Here is a 23,504-nt window from a genome sequence, read left to right on the forward strand (position 1 = left end):
CATCCAACATTTCAGGTGCTTCAAGAGAAACACAAACTAGGTTTCTCAGCTTTCCATGGAAGCTGACTTCTGCACCTTGGATGCAAATTCATGTTTAATTTTCTTCTGGCAAAGAATTCTAATTAAATTGTGTGTCAAAATTCTGGTGAAACATTAGTCTGACCCCACTTTTCCAGCTGTATGCGTCACATGGCGCCAGTGTGTCACCACGATTTTGCTTTCTGGGAGTGTTTCCCCTCAGCTCTAAAAATGCAAACCGTTTGTCAATTTAGCACACCGGTAGAAAAGTTATACTACTTCCCTCAGACAAGAAAGGAAATGGTACAAAAATATATCCATAAAAATTGGTTGACACGAGCATAGTAAGTATAGTTTGCACTTTCAATGACATTTTAAATAAAAGTTGTGAGTTACTTAGTTCAAAGTATGCACACATCAAGAGTTAAAAGGTTTCAGCCTAAATTATCACGATATTCACACACAACTAGAACAAGTAACATCCCACCACCCAAAAGACGCAAGTAGCGAAAGTGCTGAAAGAGATGAAAATGTGCAAGAGTCCACGAATATGCAGATAAAATTCTCATTTTGTTTTACTATTCCATTGGAGGAACTTCTCAGGCGAGTGTCACAGACAGATTCAGTCGGCAAAAGTCCACATCACAACAGGTGCCGCACAAAGCTACTGACACCGTACAGAGTGCTGAGTGGGACATCTAACTACTCTGATCTCCTCTCTACCTCCATTTAGGTAATACAAATCACGGCTGCTTATTCTGCTCGGGCATTCATATAACTGAACAAAGGAAGTAGGTTACAATACACTTGTTCGCCCACTGCTGGAATACTGCTCACTGGTGTGGGATCTGTACCAGATAGGGTTGACAGAAGAGAGAGAGAATATCCAATGGAGAGCAGCGCGCTTCGTTACAGGATCATTTAGCGGCGAAAGCGTTACGGAGATGATAGATAAACTCCAGTGGAAGACCACAAGAGAGACGCTCAGTAGCTCAGTATGGGCTTTTGTTGAAGTTTCGAGAACATACCTTCACCGAGGAGTCAAGCAGTATATTGCTCCCTCCTACGTATATCTCGTGAAGAGACCATGGGGATAAAATCGGAGAAATTAGAGCTCACACAGAGGCACACTGACAATATTTCTTTCCACGAACAATACGAGACTGGAATAGAAGGGAGAACCGATAGAGGTACTCAAAGTACCTTCCGCCACACACCATCAGGTGACTTGCAGAGTATGCGTGTAGATGTACATGTAGATTTGCCTCTACAGGCCACGAATCCACCACCTTCAGTGCAGAAGCACAATTACGTTCGACCTCTGCAGGAATCTCAAACAAGTGAGTGTGGAGGGTAAGAAGCATTCTGTGGGAACGTGGGTCGGCACAGAGGCGTGCCGAGACAGTGCACACAATTGTGACAGACACTGTGTCTGCATGGCGCTGTGCTTAATGCGACGGCCTAGTAAGCAGGAGATACTGGGAACAACTCACAGTCTGGTACAAACGTTCACTTGTCGCCGCCAAATTCACGTAAAGTATTGATGCAACTCACAATAATTCCTGCCCTTTCCTTTCTCCCCCTCTCCACATTAATTTACATAATGTCTATTACAGGTGTGGATTCCATGTGATGTCTGTCATTTCAGACATGCCTAAAAGAACAGACACCGTGCATTCATATACACTACTGACCATCAAAATTGCAACACCAAGAGGAAATGCAGATGATAAACAGGTACTCATTGGACAAATATATTATACTAGAACTGACATGTGATTACACTTTCACGCAATTTGGGTGCATAGATCCTGAGAAATCAGTACCCAGAACAACCACCTCTCGCCCTAATAACGGCATTGATACGCCTGGGCATTGAGTCAAACAGAGCTCGGATGTCGTGTACAGGTACAGCTGCCCATGCAGTTTGAACACCATACCACAGTTCATCAAGATTAGTGACTGGTGTATTGTGACAAATCAGTTGCTCGGCCACCATCAACCAGACGTTTTCAATTGGTGAGACATCTGGAGAATGTGCTGGCCAGGGCAGCAGTCTAACATTTTCTGCATCCAGAAAGGCCCGTACAGGACCTGCAAGGTGCAATTGTGCATTATCCTGCTGAAATGTAGGGTTTCGCAGGGATCGAATGAAGGGTAGAGCCACGGGTCGTAACACATCTGAAATGTAACGTCCACTGTTCAAAGTGCCGTCAATGCGAACAAGAGGTGATCGAGATGTGTAACCAATGGCACCCCATACCATCACGCTGGGTGATACGCCAGTATGGCGATGACGAATACACGCTTCCAATGCGCGTTAACCACGATGTCGCCAAACACGGATGCAACTATCCTGATGCTATAAACAGAACCTAGATTCATCCGAAAAAATGATGTTTTGCCATTCGTGCAACCAGGTTCCTCGCTGAAGACACCATCGCAGGAGCTCCTGTCTGTGATGCAGCGTCAAGGGTAACCGCAGCCACGGTCTCCGAGCTGATAGTCTGTGCTGCTACAAACGTCGCCGAACTGTTGGTGCAGATGGTTGTTGTCTTGCAAACGTCCCCATCTGTTGACTCAGGGATAGAGACGTGGCTGCACGATCCATTACAGCCGTGCAGATAAGATGCCTGTTATCTCGACTGCTAGTGATACGAGGCCATTGGGATCCAGCACGGCGCTCCGTATTACCCTCCTGAACTAACTGATTCCATATTCTGCTAACAGTCACTGGAACTGGACCGACGCGAGCAGCAATGTTGCGATACGATAAACCGCAATCGCGATAGGCTACAATCCCAGCTTTATCAAAGTTGGAAACGTGATGGTACACGAGGCATCACAACGACGTTTCACCAGGTAACGCCGGTCAACTGTTGTTTGTGTATCACAAACCGGTTGGAAACTTTCCTCTTGTCAGCACGTTGTAGGTGTCGCCAGCGGTGCCAACCTCGTGTGAATACTCTGAGAAGCTAATCATTTGCATATCACAGCATCTTCTTCCTGTCAAATTTCGCGTCTGTGGCACGTCGTCTCCGTGGTGTAGTTATTTTCATGGCCAGTAGTGTAATTATCAGATTACATTATAGCAACTTTGACATTAACTCACGAACCACTGCTCCCATCGATGGTGTATTTTCACATGTGCACTCATTTTTCTCTTTGCAACGACGTTACCAACTTTTCTGAGCTGTGCCGGCTTTGCAGCTATCGATATTCCTTCAGAGGTGCAAACTTTTCGGCACCTGTGGGTCTGTCGCGAGGCGGTGCGGCAGTGAGCGGATCGACGGGTGAGCGCAAGAGCAGTTTTGGATGGGGAGAGGCGACAGTGTCTGATGAGGGGAGGTAACCGGGTCGGCGAAGAGGTGATTTGAAAACGAACTGTACAGGTGACAATTTTAACAGCTGTGTCTCGGGATGGTCTGCGCAGCCAAGCAGTCGGTGGCCGTTAACCGATTACATTTTATTGCGAGATTGAACTGGTGACCTACTTCTCTGATGCTGCTGCACGATCATTTCGCTGACCTGATAAGGTGACATCTTTCTATTTATGTCTTTCACTGGCCACGCACCTTCTGCCTTCCGTATTGGAAGTGTACCTCACCTGACAGTAAACTATCAGTGAGTGCTCACTTATGAAAATCTGTTAGTAATCCATGTTGTGGTCGGACAGTACGCAATTTGTTGTACCATTCTGATCGACCCATTGTTGCTCGGTGTCTAGTGACTTCAGCATTTTGCCTTACCATCCACACCATGGGGCTTATTGTGTATAATGTTTTAAAACTGAGTGTTTAGTTTGATCCAGACAATATTGTGCAGCTCCAACTGCACGATGTACCAGAGTACGCTAACTCCGTGATACACTCATGCAGAGGTTCAAATGTTGGCACCCACCAAGGCCTCGATTATCGTGGTGGGTCCGGGCTACATCTACATCTACATCTACATCCATTCTCCGCAAGCCACCTGACGGTGTGTGGTGGAGGGTACCCTGAGTACCTCTATCGGTTCTCCCTTCTATTCCAGTCTCGTATTGTTCATGAAAAGAAGGACTGTCGGTATGTTTCTGTGTGGGCTCTAATCTCTCTGATTTTATCCTCACGGTCTCTTCGCAAGATATACGTAGGAGGGAGCAATATACTGCTTGACTCTTCAGTGAAGGTATGTTCTCGAAACTTTAACAAAAGCCCGTACCGAGCTACTGAGCGTCTCTCCTGCAGAGTCCTCCACTGGAGTTTATCTATCATCTCCGTAACGCTTTCGCGATTACTAAATGATCCTGTAACGAAGCACGCTGCTCTCCGTTGGATCTTCTCTACCTCTTCTATCAACCCTATCTGGTACAGATCCCACACTGTTGAGCAGTATTCAAGCAGTGGGCGAACAAGCGTACTGTAACCTACTTCCTTTGTTTTCGGATTGCATTTCCTTAGGATTCTTCCAATGAATCTCAGTCTGGCATCTGCTTTACCGACGATCAACTTTATACGATCATTCTATTTCAAATCACTCCTAATGCCTACTCCCAGATAATTTATGGAATTAACTGCTTCCAGTTGCTGACCTGCTATTTTGTAGCTAAACAACAAGGGATCTTTCTTTCTATGTATTCGCAGCACATTACACTTGTCTACATTGAGATTCAATTGCCATTCCCTGCACCAGGTGTTAATTATCCGCAGATCCTTCTGCATTTCAGTACAATTTTCCATTGTTACAACCCCTCGATACACCACAGCATCATCTGCAAAAAGCCTCAGTGAACTTCCGATGTCATCCACAAGGTCATTTATGTATATTGTGAATAGCAATGGTCCTACGACACTCCCCTGTGGCACACCTGAAATCACTCTTACTTCGGAAGACTTCTCTCCATTGAGAACGACATGTTGCGTTCTGTTATCTAGGAACTCTCCAATCCAATCACACAATTGGTCTGATAGTCCATATGCTCTTATTTTGTTCATTAAACGACTGTGGGGAACTGTATCGAACGCCTTGCGGAAGTCAAGAAACACGGCATCTATCTGTGAACCCGTGTCTACGGCCCTCTGAGTCTTGTGGACGAATAGTGCGAGCTGGGTTTCACACGACAGTCTTTTTCGAAACCCATGCTGATTCCTACAGAGTAGATTTCTAGTCTCCAGAAAAGTCATTATACTCTAACATAATACGTGTTCCAAAATTCTACAACTGATCGACGTTAGAGATATAGGTTTATAGTTCTGCACATCTGTTCGATGTCCCTTCTTGAAAACGGGGATGACCTGTGCCCTTTTCCAATCCTTTGGAATGCTACGTTCTTCTAGAGACCTATGGTACACCGCTGCAAGAAGGGGGGCAAGTTCCTTCGCGTACTCTGTGCAAAATCGAACTGGTATTCCATCAGGTCCAGCGGCCTTTCCTTTTTTGAGCGATTTTAATTGTTTCTCTATCCCTCTGTCGTCTATTTCGATATCTACCATTTTGTCATCTGTGCGACAATCTAGAGAAGGAACTACAGTGCAGTCTTCCTCTGTGAAACAGCTTTGGAAAAAGACATTTAGTATTTTGGCCTTTAGTCTGTCATCCTCTGTTTCAGTACCATTTTGGTCACAGAGTGTCTGGACATTTTGTTTTGATCCACCTACAGCTTTGACAGAAGACCAGAATTTCTTAGGATTTTCTGCCAAGTCAGTACATAGAACTTTACTTTCGAATTCATTGAACGCCTCTCGCATAGCCCTCCTCACACTACATTTCGCATCGCGTAATTTTTGTTTATCTGCAAGGCTTTGGCTATGTTTATGTTTGCTGTGAAGTTCCCTTTGCTTCCGCAGCAGTTTCCTAACTCGGTTGTTGTCCCACGGTGGCTCTTTTCCATCTCTTACGATCTTGCTTGGCACATACTCATCTAATGCATATTGTACAATGGTTTTGAACTTTGTCTACTGATCCTCAACACTATCTGTACTTGACACAAAACTTTTGTGTTGAGCCGTCAAGTACTCTGAAATCTGCTTTTTGTCACTTTTGCTAAACAGAAAAATCTTCCTACCTTTTTTAATATTTCTATTTACAGCTGAAATCATCGATGCAGTAACCGCTTTATGACCGCTGATTCCCTGTTCTGCGTTAACTGTTTCAAATAGTTCGGGTCTGCTTGTCACCAGAAGGTCTAATATGTTATCGCGACGAGTCGGTTCTCTGTTTAACTGCTCAAGGTAGTTCTCAGATAAAGCACTTAAAAAAATTTCACTGGATTCTTTGTCCCTGCCACCCGTTATGAACGTTTGAGTCTCCCAGTCTATATCCGGCAAATTAAAATCTCCACCCAGAACTGTAACATGGTGGGGAAATCTATTCGAAATATTATCCAAATTATCCTTCAGGTGTTCAGCCACAACAGCTGCTGAGCCAGGGGGCCACTAGAGACATCCAATTACCATGACTGAGCCTGCTTTAACCGTGACCTTCACCCAAATTATTTCACATTTCGGATCTCCGTCAATTTCCTTCGATACTTTTGCACTTCTTATAGCTATAAACACGCCTCCCCCTTCACTGTCCAGCCTGTCTCTGCAGTATACATTCCAATCTGAGTTTAGGATTTCATTACTGTTAACGTCTGGTTTCAGACAACTTTCTGTCCCTAGTACTATATGGGTGTTGTGACCGTTTATTAATGAGAGCAGTTCTGGGACCTTGCTATAGACGCTCCTGCAGTTAACTATTAGCACATGAATATTGTTATTGTTCCCTGTTGCACTTTACCTACTCCTACCTTGCCGCATCTCAGAAGGTGTCTTGTCGGGCCTAGGGAGGGAATTCTCTAACCTAAAAAACCCACATGTGCACTCCACACGTACTCCGCTACCCTTGTAGCCGCTTCCGGCGTGTAGTGCACTTGTTCTTCCATCTGACACAATTGAATGTTCCATTAAGGTCTAAGTGCACACAATGACAGCCCTCTGAGTTAACCATTTGGGGGAAGTTACGTCAGATGCACCTACTGTACTTCGCGCCCTCTGTCAGACCGATAAATCAGGCCCGAGCGGCACAACCAGGTGTGGCCCGTGCCGGCTGCTCCGCAGGACGTTCATGTCCGCACTTGGCAGATGCAGTGAGCTGGGAACTATTTGTGAGGTAGTGTGTGATGTAAATTACTGGCTGTCTAGTTTGGAGTTCGTATGTAAGGTTACTGTTTCTTTTAAACGAATATATTTGGGCAAGGTTTCGAAACTGCCTGTAAGTAAACTTACAATAGCCCTTTAGGCGTCGAGTGTATTCTATTTTCTATAAAAATGGTATTACCTTTCGCATTTGAAAAGTTGTTATGCTTTGAAACTTCCAGAATGAGAATTTCACTCTGCAGCGGACTATGAAACTTCCTAGCAGATTAAAACTGTGTTCTGCACCAAGACTCAAACTCAGGACCTTTGCCTTTCACAGGCAAGTGCTCTACCAACTGAGCTACCCAAGCACGACTCATCCTCACAGCTTTAATTCCGCCAGTACCTCGTCTCCTACATTCCAAACTTCGCAGAAGCTCTCCTGCATACCCTGCAGAACTTTTATATTTTCTTTGGTATTTAAGGCCAACTGATGAGCTTCATGTACAAATGTTCTCTCACTTGAAGTTTATGATAATTGTTATTTCTGTTGATTGACTTTCAATAAACATTGTGAAGAATAAAAGGTGAATGCTCCTCTGCTCTACGGGCCAGTCCTTCCACTTAATCCTTTGGGCATTTTGTGATATGCTGAGGTAATACCGGTATCATTTCTGGTAACTAGTCTGGATCAACCTTTTCATATAACCCTTACATATAAAGTCTGTAAAAATTTGTTCAAAGAAATGAATTAAAAATGCTATCAGTAAAACATTTTGCTCCTCTCAAAGTTTAACAGAAACATCAAATTTCAGTTTATCAAATACTGATAACAGAGCACTTTCTCTGGAAACGAATGTTTTAAAGTAGTTTACATCACCATTTCTTATTTGAGCATCACTTAGTCTGGTCATTAGGAAGCATGACTATTAGCTTTACCATCTATCAGTGAAGTCCCCTTGCTTTCTTTATGCTAATTTTTAGTACTTTTAAGTGCTGATTTGTTTATATAAGCAAGAACTGGAAGAAGACAAGGTTAGTTAAGGTAGATATCAATTCATGCCTATTTAAAGACTGCCAAAGAAAAAGTGTACGGGTCAAAAAAAAACCTGCCGCAGGTTAAGACACATTCATTCATCCAGGGTGTATACGTGGACAAAAAAAAAAAAAATTCCCCGGATTTCCCGGTTAAAAATACACTTCTTTCTCCTGGGTGAAAATACACTTTTACCATGTTAAGTGACAGTATACTCTTCCTTGGCACTGTGAAACTCATCAATCCTTTGAATGTTTATGGTTTTATATACCGACGTGGAATTTCCTGGCACTTAGGAAACAAAACTCGGGACGGGAAGGGGGGGGGGCCACGTTCTGAAAAACCTTTGGTGTGCAGCAACTTGTATGCTGCACATTTCCATATTACGAAGGTATAAATTTGAATTCCACCAAATACCGTATGTCACTTTCCAAAGCATTGAAATCGAGATTGCAACGCGCTTTTGTAATCCAGTCATAGCTCATGTCATGTGATCTCGCCAGCTGATGACAGCATAGGACACACAACGTAGTCAGCCAATAGCAATATCACTCTTAAGTAGTGCGAACACACAAATAAGAAAAGTTAATTGTTTAAATTAATATACATAGCATTCACATATAATATTGGTCTCTAAGATTAATAAGCTGGAAGAGAAGCTAAATTTCCGTATATAATGTTGATCTTTTATTGCGCGTGTTACACTTTTAGACAGATCACACAAATGTGCCAGTAAAATTTGTAATAACAACGTAAATGTTTGATCTTCTGGGCTCGAAATTCTTCTAAATGGTTGTCCTCTAAGAGTTGATTTTTAAGTGAGTCAAACGCTTTGTGATTTTAGAAATTCATCGTACATTCTCGCATATAGTTCATCTAGCATAAAAGGAAATTTGGTTTCAAACCACCATTCGCAATATTTTCCCATGACCTGTTAGAAATAGGTTCATTTCAGTAGTTGTCAGAGAGCACCAGATACTAGGTGTTACCGCACTTGCGCAGCTACGATGACGTAGGAAGCCAGTATGTTCGTACGTGTAAAACATTAAAAGATCTCACATTATGTCATAAAAGAAACAAGACATCATCAGAGGATACTTCAAAACCATCGGAAATTCGTGAACCATACTAAAATGCATAATTTGGCTTAAAATGCATATTCGTATGTCCAGATTCGTATGTAAATTTCCTTGGAGTACCAGTACTGTATTATCTCATGTTTCGTTCTTTATTATGGTATAATGCCATACGAGCACTTTAAATGCAGCGAACAGTTGAAACTAGCCAATAGTGTGAAATTAAACACTTTGTTTCAAATAAATTGACTACCTGGTAGAAAAGATTAATAAAAGTCAAATCTCTTTAGAAAACCAACAAAAATAACTTCATTGTTCTGCAAGGCAATTAATGCTTGACTGTCAGGAAGGTGGAAATAAAATCTAAAACTAGTAACATATTTTACCTTCCGTAATTATTTGAACGTATTTTAATTCATTTGATAGCTACCAGCCGCAAAAATCAGTTTATCATCATTTAACGTGAGAGCAATAAACAAAGAGGAAGCAACAAAATCACTGAACGTAAACACAGGTCACGTGGCGACGACCCACCTCTCCACCATAACTCAGACTGCTCTGTGCATCAGCCCCAGATTTACTATATTTCCGAACTGAGGCAATATTAGATAGTGGCACCCAGCCACACTTCTGTAACCAGAAGCGAGAGAAGGTACTGCTCATACGAGACTCAATTGTGCATGCGCAAGAGCCCGCCCGCAATGGCTCAAACGAATCTAATTTAAACAGTTGTCACGTCACGCTCATCGGAGGCAATTTGTTGTTAGGAAGCACTGCATAGTCTTCCTAAAGCTTTTGACACACTTTGCTGTTGGCAGACGCTTGTATGAGCACTGTGTTGTGTTGTTGTATATGGCGCATTTGCTTTGCAACTTAAGTTTTCTTTTCGTTTTTCTTTCTCTCGTTCATGTTTTGTTGCTGCAGTATCATTCTGCAGTAGTGGGATACAGTAATATCCTTTGTTAGAGTATTGGTTCTTACCAGTCACAAAACACAAAAATTTAACTGAAAACTAATACAAGGAATAATTCTCAGAGTTCTAAACAATTCTCGGGTTTTTCCCGCTTTTCTCCCGGATGAAAAAATTCCCGGGTTTTTCCCAGATCTCCCGGTTGTCCCGGGTCGTATACACCCAGTCATCACATTCTGTTGACACCCAGTGGTTCAAATATGCTCTTCTATTTAAAGCAACTGTAGTTTCCCATGCAGTTTGCCTTTGCTACAACTATCAACAAGGCACGTGGGTCAATCACCTTGTGTGGCGATATTAAACAGCCCAAGCACTGCTGGGTGCTGCAGCTAGTAATTCTATAAATGTGGAAGAAGTTTCGTCAAATTATTTGCATGTTATCAAGAGATGTGAAATTTCCAGATATTATGTGTGTGGCTGTCATTAATACCACATGGGTATTTCAACATTAACAAAGTTACTGTTTACCGGATCTTGAAAGAAGTTTTATTGTGAGTCAGTCAATCAATTTGACCCTTCATACTGTAATTTTCAAATTAAATTTTACTTTGTGGGTAGACAGATTAACAGCCATGAACTGCTTAGGGAACATTTTACTTGTCTTGAGAGTTAAAAAGCTGTTTCCATTGAGTGACTTGCAAATCAAGAAAATTGTCAAGTATTAATCATTATAATCTTATGGAGTGGTGCGTAGGTTGGCTTCAGGCCCACAGTATAAGTAAAGAACTACCTACATATCTGGATGTAATCGCGAACTACTTCCTCTTAGTTGTCCAATAGCCTAGAAATTTGTTAAATAACTAAGAGGGCAGTTACAGTCTGTTAGTAGCTGAATTTCTAGGAGGGAACATGTTTGAGGGGCGAGAGAATTCACTCAGCAATTTACTGAACACAGCTGGTATGTTCCATTTTGTTCACTACCTATGTCCTTGGCAACTGTTAAGTTCGGTAGTTTAACCCTTCAACTGCTGGGGACGTTTTAACTCATCGTGCCTCACCGTTCCCTGGCGCACCTGACGTGTTTAAGTGCCGCCCTCAGATTCTGTACAGCACTAAGGATGTGTTGACACGTACCGTGCCACTGGCCGTTTCACCACTAGGGACAAAGGCACACCGAGTCACAGCTACCTGAGCGTGACAGACACGTAAACGCGCACAACTGTCTTTCCGCCCTGCTCTTCCTGTAGCTGTTCAGTGGTCTGACTGTATGGTTCGATAGTGCATACATGTATGTTGCTGTGTTCCCTCTTTGCAGAATTTGACTTCGCTTCCTGTATTTTCATCAGTTTTCTTGTTTTCTACAGGAGAAATGTCACATCGGTGTGGTTGCACAGATAGAGAGATCCTGGATATGCTCACTATGAGTGACAGTGAATGAATTATCTGACGTTGGTAGCAGTGATGAGTCTTCGACAGAATCTCGAAGCTGTAGTCCTCAGTCCTTTGCATCAGAGGGGAGAGCAAGAATTACAGTCATCAGTTTCTCTGAATCCGAGGAATCAAAGTGACAGTGAAACGGTTCAGAAAAGACCACACTTAAGTGACACGTTTGACTGGAAAGAAACTGATTTTCAGCCGTTAAACCATTACTTTGATGACGAGTTCAGGACAAAATGTGAACTAGATACTGACCTAAGCATTCTTTCATTTTTGTGATATTCATAAGTGAAGAACTCTTGCAATTTATAGCAGACAACACATCTCTTTTACATTTACACCAGAGAAAATAATACGGAATCTGCGAATTCTCAACTGTCAGAGTGGAAAGACACTGGATCTGAGGAAATTTATTTTTTGTTGCTACTTGCCTTCTAATGGCGCAAGTTAACAAGTTAAAATTAAGAGTTTATTGGTCCAGCGACACACTTTTGAACACACTATTTTTCAGCGGAACTATGTCCTGAGACCATTTTTGCCTACTTCTGAGAATGCTACACTTCAGTGATAGCCCTGCAAGTACTGGAAGTGACAGTCTATTTAAAATTACGACGATTGTTGACAACGTTCATAAGACGTTTCATAATTCATTTCGTAACAATCACAAGCTTTGTATAGATGAAAGTCTCTTGCTGTTTCAAAGGATGATTATCTTTTAAGCAATTTATTCCAGTCAAGCAAAGCAGATTCGGAATAAAGCCATTTGTACCGTGTGACTGTCAGAGAGGGCATATTTTGGATTTTATTGTATATACACGCACAACAGAAACTGGGTTCCACAATTTAGGGAAAAGTGGCAACGTAGTGGCAACTCTTACGGGACGGCATTTAGAATAGGGTCATATTCTGTATGTTGATAACTGGTACTCCAGCCCGGACCTCTTCTTCTGGCTTCACAACCACGGAACAGCCGCACGTGCCACTGTTCGTAAGAATAGGTGCAACATGCAAAAAATTCAGAAGAAATTAAAACGAGCAGACACAGAGTAAGTCCACTGACAAGATCCTTACCATCGAGTGCTGCGATAAGAAAGAGGCGTGCATGGTGACCATAAGTCACACGACACAAATGGTTGAAACAGAGAAGACTGACAAAAATACTGGTAAAAATTTAAAAAAATAAAGAAACCACAATGAATTGTAGATTACAAATAGAGTATGGGTGCAGTTGACCATTGTGACATGTTACTGAGCTCAGTGGGACCAGTGCGTAACACTGTGAAATGGTTCAAAAAATATTTTTTTTCACGTTCTGGATTTGTGCATTCTAAATGCTCATACTCACTACCGGTCGGTAACAGGGAGAAAAATGGCACTCGCAGAGTTTCACCTTTATTTCGTAACGGAGACTGTAGAAAAATATATTCTAAAGAATAGAAAAAAAGCTGGTAGGGGAAGGCGCTACAATGACGAGAATCCTCTGCGATTCACAGAGAGACATTTTGCAGCTATTGCTGTGAGTGAACATCCACAGAAAAGTATGCTAATGCACCAATGCGTGTTTTCATGAAACAGACAGTGTGCCGGGAAACTAAATACCAATGCAAAACTTGCAAACTTCCATTATGTGTTACTCAAACAATGCCCGACTTCTTCATATGTCTTAGTTTCATGGCAAACAAACTGATTCGGTGGTTACAATGGCGAAATATCTATACTGTGGCAAATTTAATTACACCGAGTAGATTGTGCCAGTAAAACAAAACCCATATATTAACCTACATACGATACACTTAAATTATTAACATGAAACATACACAGTTATATTCTTTTCTCGTTAGTAGTACAAATATTGATCACATTCCGTCTACTTGTATAAAACCTGTTTTCCGTAACTGATTGCAAACGCCTTTGATCAACAAGAAATAACATGCCAAAGTTAATTCTTAATACTTTGCCTCTGTTGTTTGCCAATACTGGAAATTAAACTCGCTGTTTTGGAGGGGGTGGGGGAGCTTAAAATGGGTTGTTCAAATGAGACTGGCTTTGAAGCAATAATAGAAAACGATATTTGTAAAAGAAGTATTGAATATATCCTGCTTTCATGTTTTCAGAACATTCAACATCTTTTCGACTAATTTATAGATTATTGGAAAATAGTTGGGGACTAAAATTTTTTATTCTGTATCTTTGTGCTATTAATCTATTGCACTCTAAATTTCATTTTCATCATTGTTTCATTCCAATAGATATGCAAATTGGAAGTTTACATTGTTTTCGGGGCTGATTATCACGCCCATATTGTTTTCAATTATATAATTTGAAATGTTTTATAGAACATAGTTTAGCAAAATCAGAATGGAAATACCACATTTTGACATTTTTAGAAAAATCTTCAATTTTGTACTCTATTTATTCAGTGCTGGAATGTGCTATGCAAAAATAAAACTTTAATATTTGAGAACCATGTGTTGTTAGGTTACTACATGCCAAGTTTCACATTAGTCATAGCAGTAGTCCAGGAGATACAAGAAGCCAAACTTTGAAGTTTTTTCGAGCACCTATTTTTTTTTTTTTTTTTTTTTTTCTGGCAAGACTACACCACTTAATCTGCTTAATTTTGAAGAAGGAAAGAATTCCAGAAAAATGGGAGGAATCTATCATCTGTCCTATACCAAAGAAAGGAGACCACATGTGATGTAGCAACTATAGAGGAATCACATTACTATGTACAACTTATAAGATCTTGAGCATGTTGTTACTGAAGTGACAAACACTACATGTTGAGAATGTACTGGGATTCCAACAAGCAGGTTTCAGAAAGGAAAAGTCAACTGTAGACCATTTACATACAATGTGGCAAGTGCTAGCAAAGAGCTGGAAATTCCGCAAAAATGTTCACTGCTTTTTTGTGCATTTCCAAATAGCATGTGATAGTGAGAGTAGACAAGAAATATGGCGAAAACTCCAAAAGGGCTCAAGATCCCACAAAACTCATAAAACTGACACAGATATGCACCCACAGGACAACATGCATGGTGAAAGTAAATGGAAACATATCAGCGAAGTTCTAGGTGATGACTGGAATGTGACAAGGAGACTGCCTCTCCCCTCATCTGTTTAACCTGGTACTGGAAAGAGCCCTGAGAAAGGTAGCAAGCCTGGAGACAGGAATACAACTGGGAACAAGGATCAACACTTTGGCCTATGTGGATGATGTAGTTTTAGCAGCAGAGAAAGAGAAAGTCCTGATTCAGATGACAAGAATATTAATGGAAGAGGCAATGAGAGCAGGCCTGAACTTTAATATGGATAAGACAAAATACCTCGTAGTTAGCAGAGAAAATGATGACAGACCCCCTGAAGGTGGAGCACAAAGACTTTCAAAGGGTAAAAGACTTTAAATATCTTGGGAATATACTCAGTGAAAGGAACGAGATAGACCAGGAAATTACCGCACAAATACAAGCAGGAAACAGGTCAAGGTTAGCTCTGGGAAGCTGTTAAAATCCCGGCTTTTATCGAGATCCTCAAAGACCGAGATGTACGGGACAATAATACAAACTGTAGCCTTATATGGTGCAGACACCTGAACTCCTGACATTTGAGAATGCCATCCTCAGACAGATTTTTGGGCCAATGAAGGACAGAGATGATTGGAGGAGAATAACAAACTGTGAATTGCAGGAGCTATACAAGTCAACGGACATTGTGGCAGTCATCAAAGAAAGAAGGCTTAAGTGGTACGGACACATAATGCGTTGAGAAGGCCAGATCATCATCAGGCAGGTAGTGGAGGAAGATACTAGAGGCAAAGGACCACGACTCCAATGGATCGATCAGGTCAGAGAGGATACGAGTATGCTGGGGCTGTCTGAAGAAGAATACACAGACCGAGGACACTGGACGAGGCCAAAGACCGACTGTGGTTTGTGTACCCAACACAGTAAGTATTTTTTGGCCAATTTTACCTACAATTTTCTGGCGCAATATGGCTCATAAAATTATTTTCATTATTATTCTTAAGGGAATATAAAGTTGTGCAAGATGGCCACATTTGATTTCTGTACAAAAACTATTGCCCAAGGTTTTACAGCTCAAAGTCGCCAAAACTACAGGCTGGCTCTGTGCAAGTCATAATCGGTCCAGAAATATTCAGCACAGGGCGGGTCGGACAGCGGGGTCGCTCCGGTCCCGGCGGCAGCTCCGAGGCACAGGCACGCAGTGCAGGCAGCCAGGTTACACGGCGGGCCGCAGCGCCTTAGCACGCCAAGCAAGTGGTGCGTCTTCAGCAATCAAAGGATTAAGTTACGCCACTGCCAGAACAAGATTACACTATCTTGGGACTGTCTGCAGCCAGAAATTTTTTGTATTATGTTATTTCGTTTGAAAGTTACAAGTTGTCTTTAAGGACTTTGTACCCGCGTCTTTGGATACTGCCGTCTGTCTTGACCTGTCAGGGTGGTTTGGGTTTCGGTTCCCTGACTCATTTCCCGGTGCAAAGTGTTCCGTGTGTAGGAGCTGTGCGGTGTTGGAATGGTAACGACAGTGTCGATCGTGCTGTTTACATCACATCTTACTGCAGCTAGCATATGTATTGGGCCATCAGCTATATGGCACAACTTCTTGTCAGTGTGTTGCGTACATGTCTTTCAGATTGACCATTTTTATGGGTTTGCATTTTACTGCATATTGGTTATGCCTACTACTAACTGTATTGACTTTAGATATGGTTTTTTAATAAAAGTTTGGGGTACTGAATGTTTATAAACACTCTTTCTATGCTCTATTTTATGGAAGAATCTTGTTGTTACTATGACTGTATACTACATTTTGCTGACAAGAGTTTCTGAGATTTTAAATTGTGCTGGGCACAATATATTTTATTTATAAAATTGTCATTCCAATCTTGAATAGCACGGCTGTCTCCACTTTTACCTCCAAGTTCGAAGTTATGTTTTATTAAAAATTAATGCACTACTACTATGCTGGTAAAAATATTAGAAACTAACTGCCTGTCGTTCAGAGGATGTAACGTACAGTTACCGTGACTACTATTTTGGTACATTTCTTATGTGGCTAGTGGATTTTACTGAAGTTGGTTGCACATTACATAACCGATGGCCTGTAAGCTGTGAATGAGCCAGGGAGTGAAGGCGACAATTTTGTGAAAACTGTTGAACCATACTATGTACATTATGAATGAGTGCTTTGTTTTAACTTACGATATTGGCTATCAAAACTTATATATATAAAAACAAAGATGATGTGACTTACCAAACGAAAGCGCTGGCAGGTCGACAGACACACAAACAAACACAAACATATGCACAAAATTCTAGCTTTCGCAACCAACGGTTGCTTCGTCAGGAAAGAGGGAAGGAGAAGGAAAGACAAAAGGATGTGGGTTTTAAGGGAGAGGGTAAGGAGTCATTCCAATCACGGGAGCGGAAAGACTATTCCAATCAACACAATCTGGAACCACAACACCCTAATTCAGTAGTTAACCTTTCCTCCAAACCTCTCTCCCAATCCGAAACTTCTGTCCTATCCAAAGGCCTCACCTTCAGCCCCACTCCCAGATTCAACCTTCGTCAAAGATTCACTATCCTACACTCGTACACTCTGCTGGAAATATCACTTTGCCACGAAGAAAAATGATCCTAATCCTACTCCTAATGTTCCAACTCCCCAAGACACTATCCAAATTGAACCCTGCCTGGAACAGTTCCGTCCTCCGTCACAGCGGGCCCCACCTCCTCTTCCTCAAAATCACCCTCCCCAAACCTTCCAGGAATTTCTGACTTCCAGCCGTGCATCTCAATCCTTCTTAAAAAAATCTTAATCCTACTCCCAACATCACCACTGCTGAAGCCCAGGCTATCCGTGATCTGAGGGCTGACCGATCCATCGTCATTCTTCCGGCGGATGAGGGTTCCACGACCGTGGTACTTTATCGTCAGGAGTATGTGGCTGAGGGACTGCGTCAGCTTTCAGAGAACACCACATACAAAGTTTGCCAAGGTAATCCCATTCCAGATGTCCAGGCGGAGCTTCAAGGAATCCTCAGAACCTTACGCCCCCTGCAAAACCTTTCACCTGACTCCATCAACCTCCTGACCCCCACCAACACCCCAACCCCTACCTTCTACCACCTTCCTAAAATTCACAAACCCAATCATCCTGGCCGCCCCATTGTAGCTGGTTACCAAGCCCCCACAGAACGTATCTCTGCCTACGTAGATCAACACCTTCAACCCATTACATGCAGTCTCCCATCCTTCATCAAAGACACCAACCACTTTCTCGAACACCTGGAATCCTTACCCAATCTGTTACCCCCAGAAACCATCCTTGTAACCATTGATGCCACTTCCTTATACACAAATATCCCGCATGTCCAGGGCCTCACTGCGATGGAGCACTTCCTTTCACGCCGATCACCTGCCACCCTACCGAAAACCTCTTTCCTCATTACCTTAGCCAGCTTCATCTTGACCCACAACTTCTTCACTTTTGAAGGCCAGACATACCAACAATTAATGGGAACAGCCATGGGTACTAGGATGGCCCCCTCGTACGCCAACCTATTCATGGGTCGCTTAGAGGAAGCCTTTTTGGTTACCCAGGCCTGCCAACCCAAAGTTTGGTACAGATTTATTGATGACATCTTCATGATCTGGACTCACAGTGAAGAAGAACTCCAGAATTTCCTCTCCAACCTCAACTCCTTTGGTTCCATCAGATTCACCTGGTCCTACTCCAAATCCCAAGCCACTTTCCTTGATGTTGACCTCCACCTGTCCAATGGCCAGCTTCACACGTCCGTCCACATCAAACCCACCAACAAGCAACAGTACCTCCATTATGACAGCTGCCACCCATTCCACATCAAACGGTCCCTTTCCTACAGCCTAGGTCTTCGTGGCAAACGAATCTGCTCCAGTCCGGAATCCCTGAACCATTACACCAACAACCTGAAAACAGCTTTCGCATCCCGCAACTACCCTCCCGACCTGGTACAGAAGCAAATAACCAGAGCCACTTCCTCATCTCCTCAAATCCAGAACCTCCCACAGAAGAACCCCAAAAGTGCCCCACTTGTGACAGGATACTTTCCAGGACTGGATCAGACTCTGAATGTGGCTCTCCAGCAGGGATACGACTTCCACAAATCCTGCCATGAAATGAGATCCATCCTTCACGAAATCCTCCCCACTCCACCAAGAGTGTCTTTCCGCCGTCCACCTAACCTTCGTAACCTCTTAGTTCATCCCTATGAAATCCCCAAACCACCTTCCCTACCCTCTGGCTCCTATCCAGACTGTGTTTGTTGGTAATGAGGATCACCCTGTGGCTAAACATGCCTCGGTGCACGGCCAGCACATCCTGGAACAGTGTTACACCGTCCGGGTTATCTGGATACTTCCCGCTAACACCAACCTTTCAGAACTCCGGAGATGGGAACTTGCCCTTCAGTATATCCTCTCTTCTCGTTATCCGCCAGGCCTCGATCTCCGCTAATTTCAATTTGCCGCCGCTCATACCTCACCTGTCTTTCAACAACATCTTTGCCTCTGTACTTCCGCCTCGACTGACATCTTTGCCCAAACTCTTTGCCTTTACAAATGTCTGATTGTGTGTGTATGTATGTGTGGATGGATATGTGCGTGTGTGCGAGTGTATACCTGTCCTTTTTTCCCCCTAAGGTAAGTCTTTCCGCTCCCGGGATTGGAATGACTCCTTACCCTCTCCCTTAAAACCCACTTCCTTTCGTCTTTCTCTCTCCTTCCCTCTTTCCTGATGAGGCAACAGTTTGTTGCGAAAGCTTGAATTTTGTGTGTATGTTTGTGTGTCTATCGACCTGCCAGCGCTTTCGTTTGGTAAGTCACATCATCTTTGTTTTGAGATATATTTTTCCAACGTGGAATGTTTCCCTCTATTATTATATATATATATATGAGGTGACTTACCGAACGAAAGCGCTGGCAGGTCGATAGACACACAAACAAACACAAACATACACAAAAAATTCAAGCTTTCGCAACAAACTGTTGCCTCATCAGGAAAGAGGGAAGGAGAGGGGAAGACGAAAGGAAGTGGGTTTTAAGGGAGAGGGTAAGGAGTCATTCCAATCCCGGGAGCGGAAAGACTTACCTTAGGGGGAAAAAAGGACAGGTATACACTCGCACTCACGCACATATCCATCCACACATACAGACACAAGCAGAGGGAAACATTCCACGTTGGAAATATATATATATATGTTCGTTCAAAACCGTGCATCTCCAAAAGTTCCGGACAGCTGCTTAGAAATTTTGACAATATGATGAATTCTAATATGGGTGTCTTTAGGTATCTACTACTTTAATTTATGTATGGTTTTAATGCATATATTATATAAATACATATAATGTATAAAATGGTAACACTTACAAAAAAAATCTCAAAATGTACTTCAAATTCTTACACGTTACTGTAATAAATGTTTAGACGCACAAATTAATATATGTCCATTTCCTCCAACCCCTGTGTCCATCTCCTCTCTCCACATCCTCTCTCACCTCAAGCCTTGTTTGTTATTGAAAACCTGGATTCTGTAGCAGTATTCAAACCAGAAATACAACTTTCAACTTTTCCGTTTGCTAACAGTGTTTCACTTCACTGTTTGTGTTTTGTGTGTGCGTGCTTGTGTGTGTATGTGTATGTGTATGTGTGTGTGTGTGTGTGTGTGTGTGTGTGTGTGTGTGTGTGTGTGTGTGTGTGTTAAAATGTTGAAAGTTATCTTTGCCTGACAGCGACCTTTCCTGAAGTCCAGTGGCGGCTAGCATGTTGAGCATAGTTGTAGCTCTGAAATGAGAGCAGAAAGGAGATGACGTGACCTGTTTTGAAATATGACGGGTGACCACTGCTGCTTTCACAGTAATTACCAAATGGCATTAGGAAGAATCTCATTCTAACTACACCCCTTTTTAAGTCAAAATTATTCTTTGAATACAGTTTGCCATAAAATTAACCTCTTACTGCAATACATCACTAATCTTTTCCAATGCCTGTTCATGGTAGAGGCTATACTTATTGTTCAATTAATAGTCTTGCATTTTAAAAACATACTGCTTCACAATTACAAGTTCAAAGTAATTCAGATTGATTACCTTAATTAATATTTGGGATTTATTGTAAGCAAAAAATCTAAATCTTGCATTTATTCCATAGTGTTAGCCATACTGCACCAACATGGCAGTAACAGTGAAATTTAATGGTATTCCAAATGCAAACACACACTTTATGAAACTGAATGCTACTAAGAAAAGGTGTAAGTGAACTAATCTATTGAAGCCTGTTTCATTTGAGGCTTGTATCCACTACCATGTAACTTCCACAAGCAGCATGTGAACAATTTCCTGAAGTGTTTACATTACATCAGAAGCTCGCACAGGTTATGTTCCAGGAACTTGTTGGGAATATTTGCTGAAGTGTGTTAGTTGAATAATGGGTAGACAAGAGCAAGGTTACAGTATCTTTCTGGGAATGTCTTACACAAATTTCAAATACCTCTTCTCCATTTTACGATTAAATAATTGAAAACAGGACACAAAAATGCAACAAGCTACTGTATACCACCAAGTGATCACCTTTCAATTCTTCATGCATTATGTTTGCGGTAACATATTAAAAAAAAAAAATCAACTAAAATTTTAAAACACCTGTACTGCTATTCTACTGCTTCTTGTAAAAAAAAAAAAAAAAGTAATTGGCAATGGCAAGTCACTTCTCACTTCATTGGCTGAACTGGCCATTATGTATGCTTCAGGGTTTCAATATTACATTCATTTTGGCCCATCCAACTTTTTGCTTTTCTCCTTTTTGACACAGAGATGTTCAAACCGATATTGAACTCTCAAATCTTCTGCAAGTGTGAGAAAACTTCCAGCAACTGACAGGTACTTGCAGCAAGAAAACACTTCCACTAACTTGCAGAAGTTACTTCTGGGAGTCTTGCTGGAGGGGGGCACTTCAACATCAAAAAATTTGCAGAAGCAGCTTTTCTACATGCACCTTGTGGAAGTTTACTTGAAAGAGGTCACATGCCTGACAGATCTCTATGGGGTAGTATTCTGACGCCGCCACCAGTCAGTTTATCGACTTCACATTCAAAATGCATAATAAAAATAGTTTGGAGTTTTAAACTTTTAGTATATTGCCCTACCCCACCCTCCCTCTCTTGTACTTGGCTACATTGGAATCACATGCCACTATACAAATCCTGTGCATAAGAGCAGTCTTATCACTAAATTTTCGTATAATAAAAATAAAAAAAGGCCCAAAAATCTGTGAGGTTCTTCAACTCCAGACCACCGATGACTATACACAAAGTGGACCACTGGTATTAAGATGCAGGATTTTTAAATTAGATGCCTGTAAATATTTAGCAAAATTTTCTGTACCACATACAGTTAGAAGAATATTACAGCGAGTAGAATTTAAGAAAATAAATAAATTGACTTTAATGAAATAAAATATTTCAAAGAGTAACAAACACAAAAGTACTTACAATTTCCTCTTTGATTATTATCTGTGCTGATTCAAGATCGTTCTGAAATGTAGGAACCTGTGAACAAAACAAATGAGTAGATTAGCCTCCTACAGAATTACAGCTGCTTTAACTGAAATGTAAGCAAATGCTAGAGTGTGGTAATGGTCCCCACCCCCTGAAATATCTGTTGTGATGGCAGCCTGATCTGTGGTGTAGAGTGTTTGGGTTAAGTTAGCATGTAATAAGTTAGTTATGAGTTGGTGAAGCTATAAAGGTTGTCAGGCTAAAGTCTAAATCAGAGACAGCACTGGTCACAAAGGTCTTTCCCTACTGCTCATAGGTTGGCAATATGTCAGCTGCATGTAACCAATGGGATGATAGTTTCACATAACCAACGAGAGGTGAGAAAAGACAATATATTTGTACGAGCTGCTTGGAAGTCTATAATATCGGTTGTTTCTTCCGAGTATGTCAAAATGTCTGAAGCGGTTGTTAAGATGGGACATGGGAGCACAGATTATTTTTCCATAGTGGATTTCACATCAATATTGACGTGAGAATATGGCAATACTCCTCCATACCTTGCTTGGAAAAATATAGTCTGCCCATTGTCCTCTCACTGGTGGTACAGGGACAGCAGCTAACACAACTCCTTTAGTCCCCCCCCCCAATTCGACCCCAATACGACACTGCGAGTGTTGAGAATACTGCTGCATATAGTAAGTATCAAGATAAATTGACATAACCTATATTAGATAATGGGTAAGTCCCGAAGGGTACTTTTATGCGTATTATTTACTTATATCATACGTAAACAATGGAAAATGGATGGGGCAATAGCCCACTAAATAACTTCTTCCAAACCAATGCACAATTCACAACTTAATAACTTTCTTATACAGGGCATTCATTTTAAGTAAAGACAATGAAATATCTCTAGAACTACAAGTCAGATCCAAAAATGTTTGATATGCTGAGCGAATACAACACTGCAGATGGGATTTCCAATTAGAAGTTATAGAATATTGGCATGTGCTACCTTCACCGCACAGAGGTGGGTCCACGTGCCACTGAATATTAAAAGGCTATTGAGTAACACGTCACAAATTACGACTGCTTATCCATTTCTATTCCTCCGATTACAGTGCCCTCTATGGAAAAATGAAGAAAATGCTTCAGACAAAACATACGTAGATTTTGCTGTAAAAATCTTAATCTGCAATAAAAACAGGGGTTCCCATTGAAGATTTCAAAGCCAGCCCCCTCACCCACATGCGTGGTGGTGGTGGTGGTGGTGGTGGTGGGGTGGGGGGAATTGTATCAGTGAAAGTCACCCTCCAAGATAAACAAATTGCAACTGTGCCTTTTTTTTTATCTAATTTTTAGTTTGAGA

General features: G+C 41.8%; 1 protein-coding gene across 2 annotated transcripts in view; it reads right to left on the reverse strand.

Moving 5' to 3' along the window:
- Positions 1-23,504, reverse strand: part of LOC124720100 (zinc finger protein 234-like) — an 88,522-nt gene that overhangs the window by 41,927 nt on the left and 23,091 nt on the right. For both annotated transcript variants that reach the window (XM_047245392.1, XM_047245393.1), the window contains exon 7: positions 22,130-22,186. In XM_047245392.1, coding sequence (XP_047101348.1) covers positions 22,130-22,186 — 57 coding nt within the window. The remainder of the gene's footprint in view (positions 1-22,129; positions 22,187-23,504) is intronic.

The sequence above is a fragment of the Schistocerca piceifrons genome, chromosome 11 (assembly GCF_021461385.2).
Source record: "Schistocerca piceifrons isolate TAMUIC-IGC-003096 chromosome 11, iqSchPice1.1, whole genome shotgun sequence".
Lineage (NCBI taxonomy): Eukaryota > Metazoa > Arthropoda > Insecta > Orthoptera > Acrididae > Schistocerca > Schistocerca piceifrons.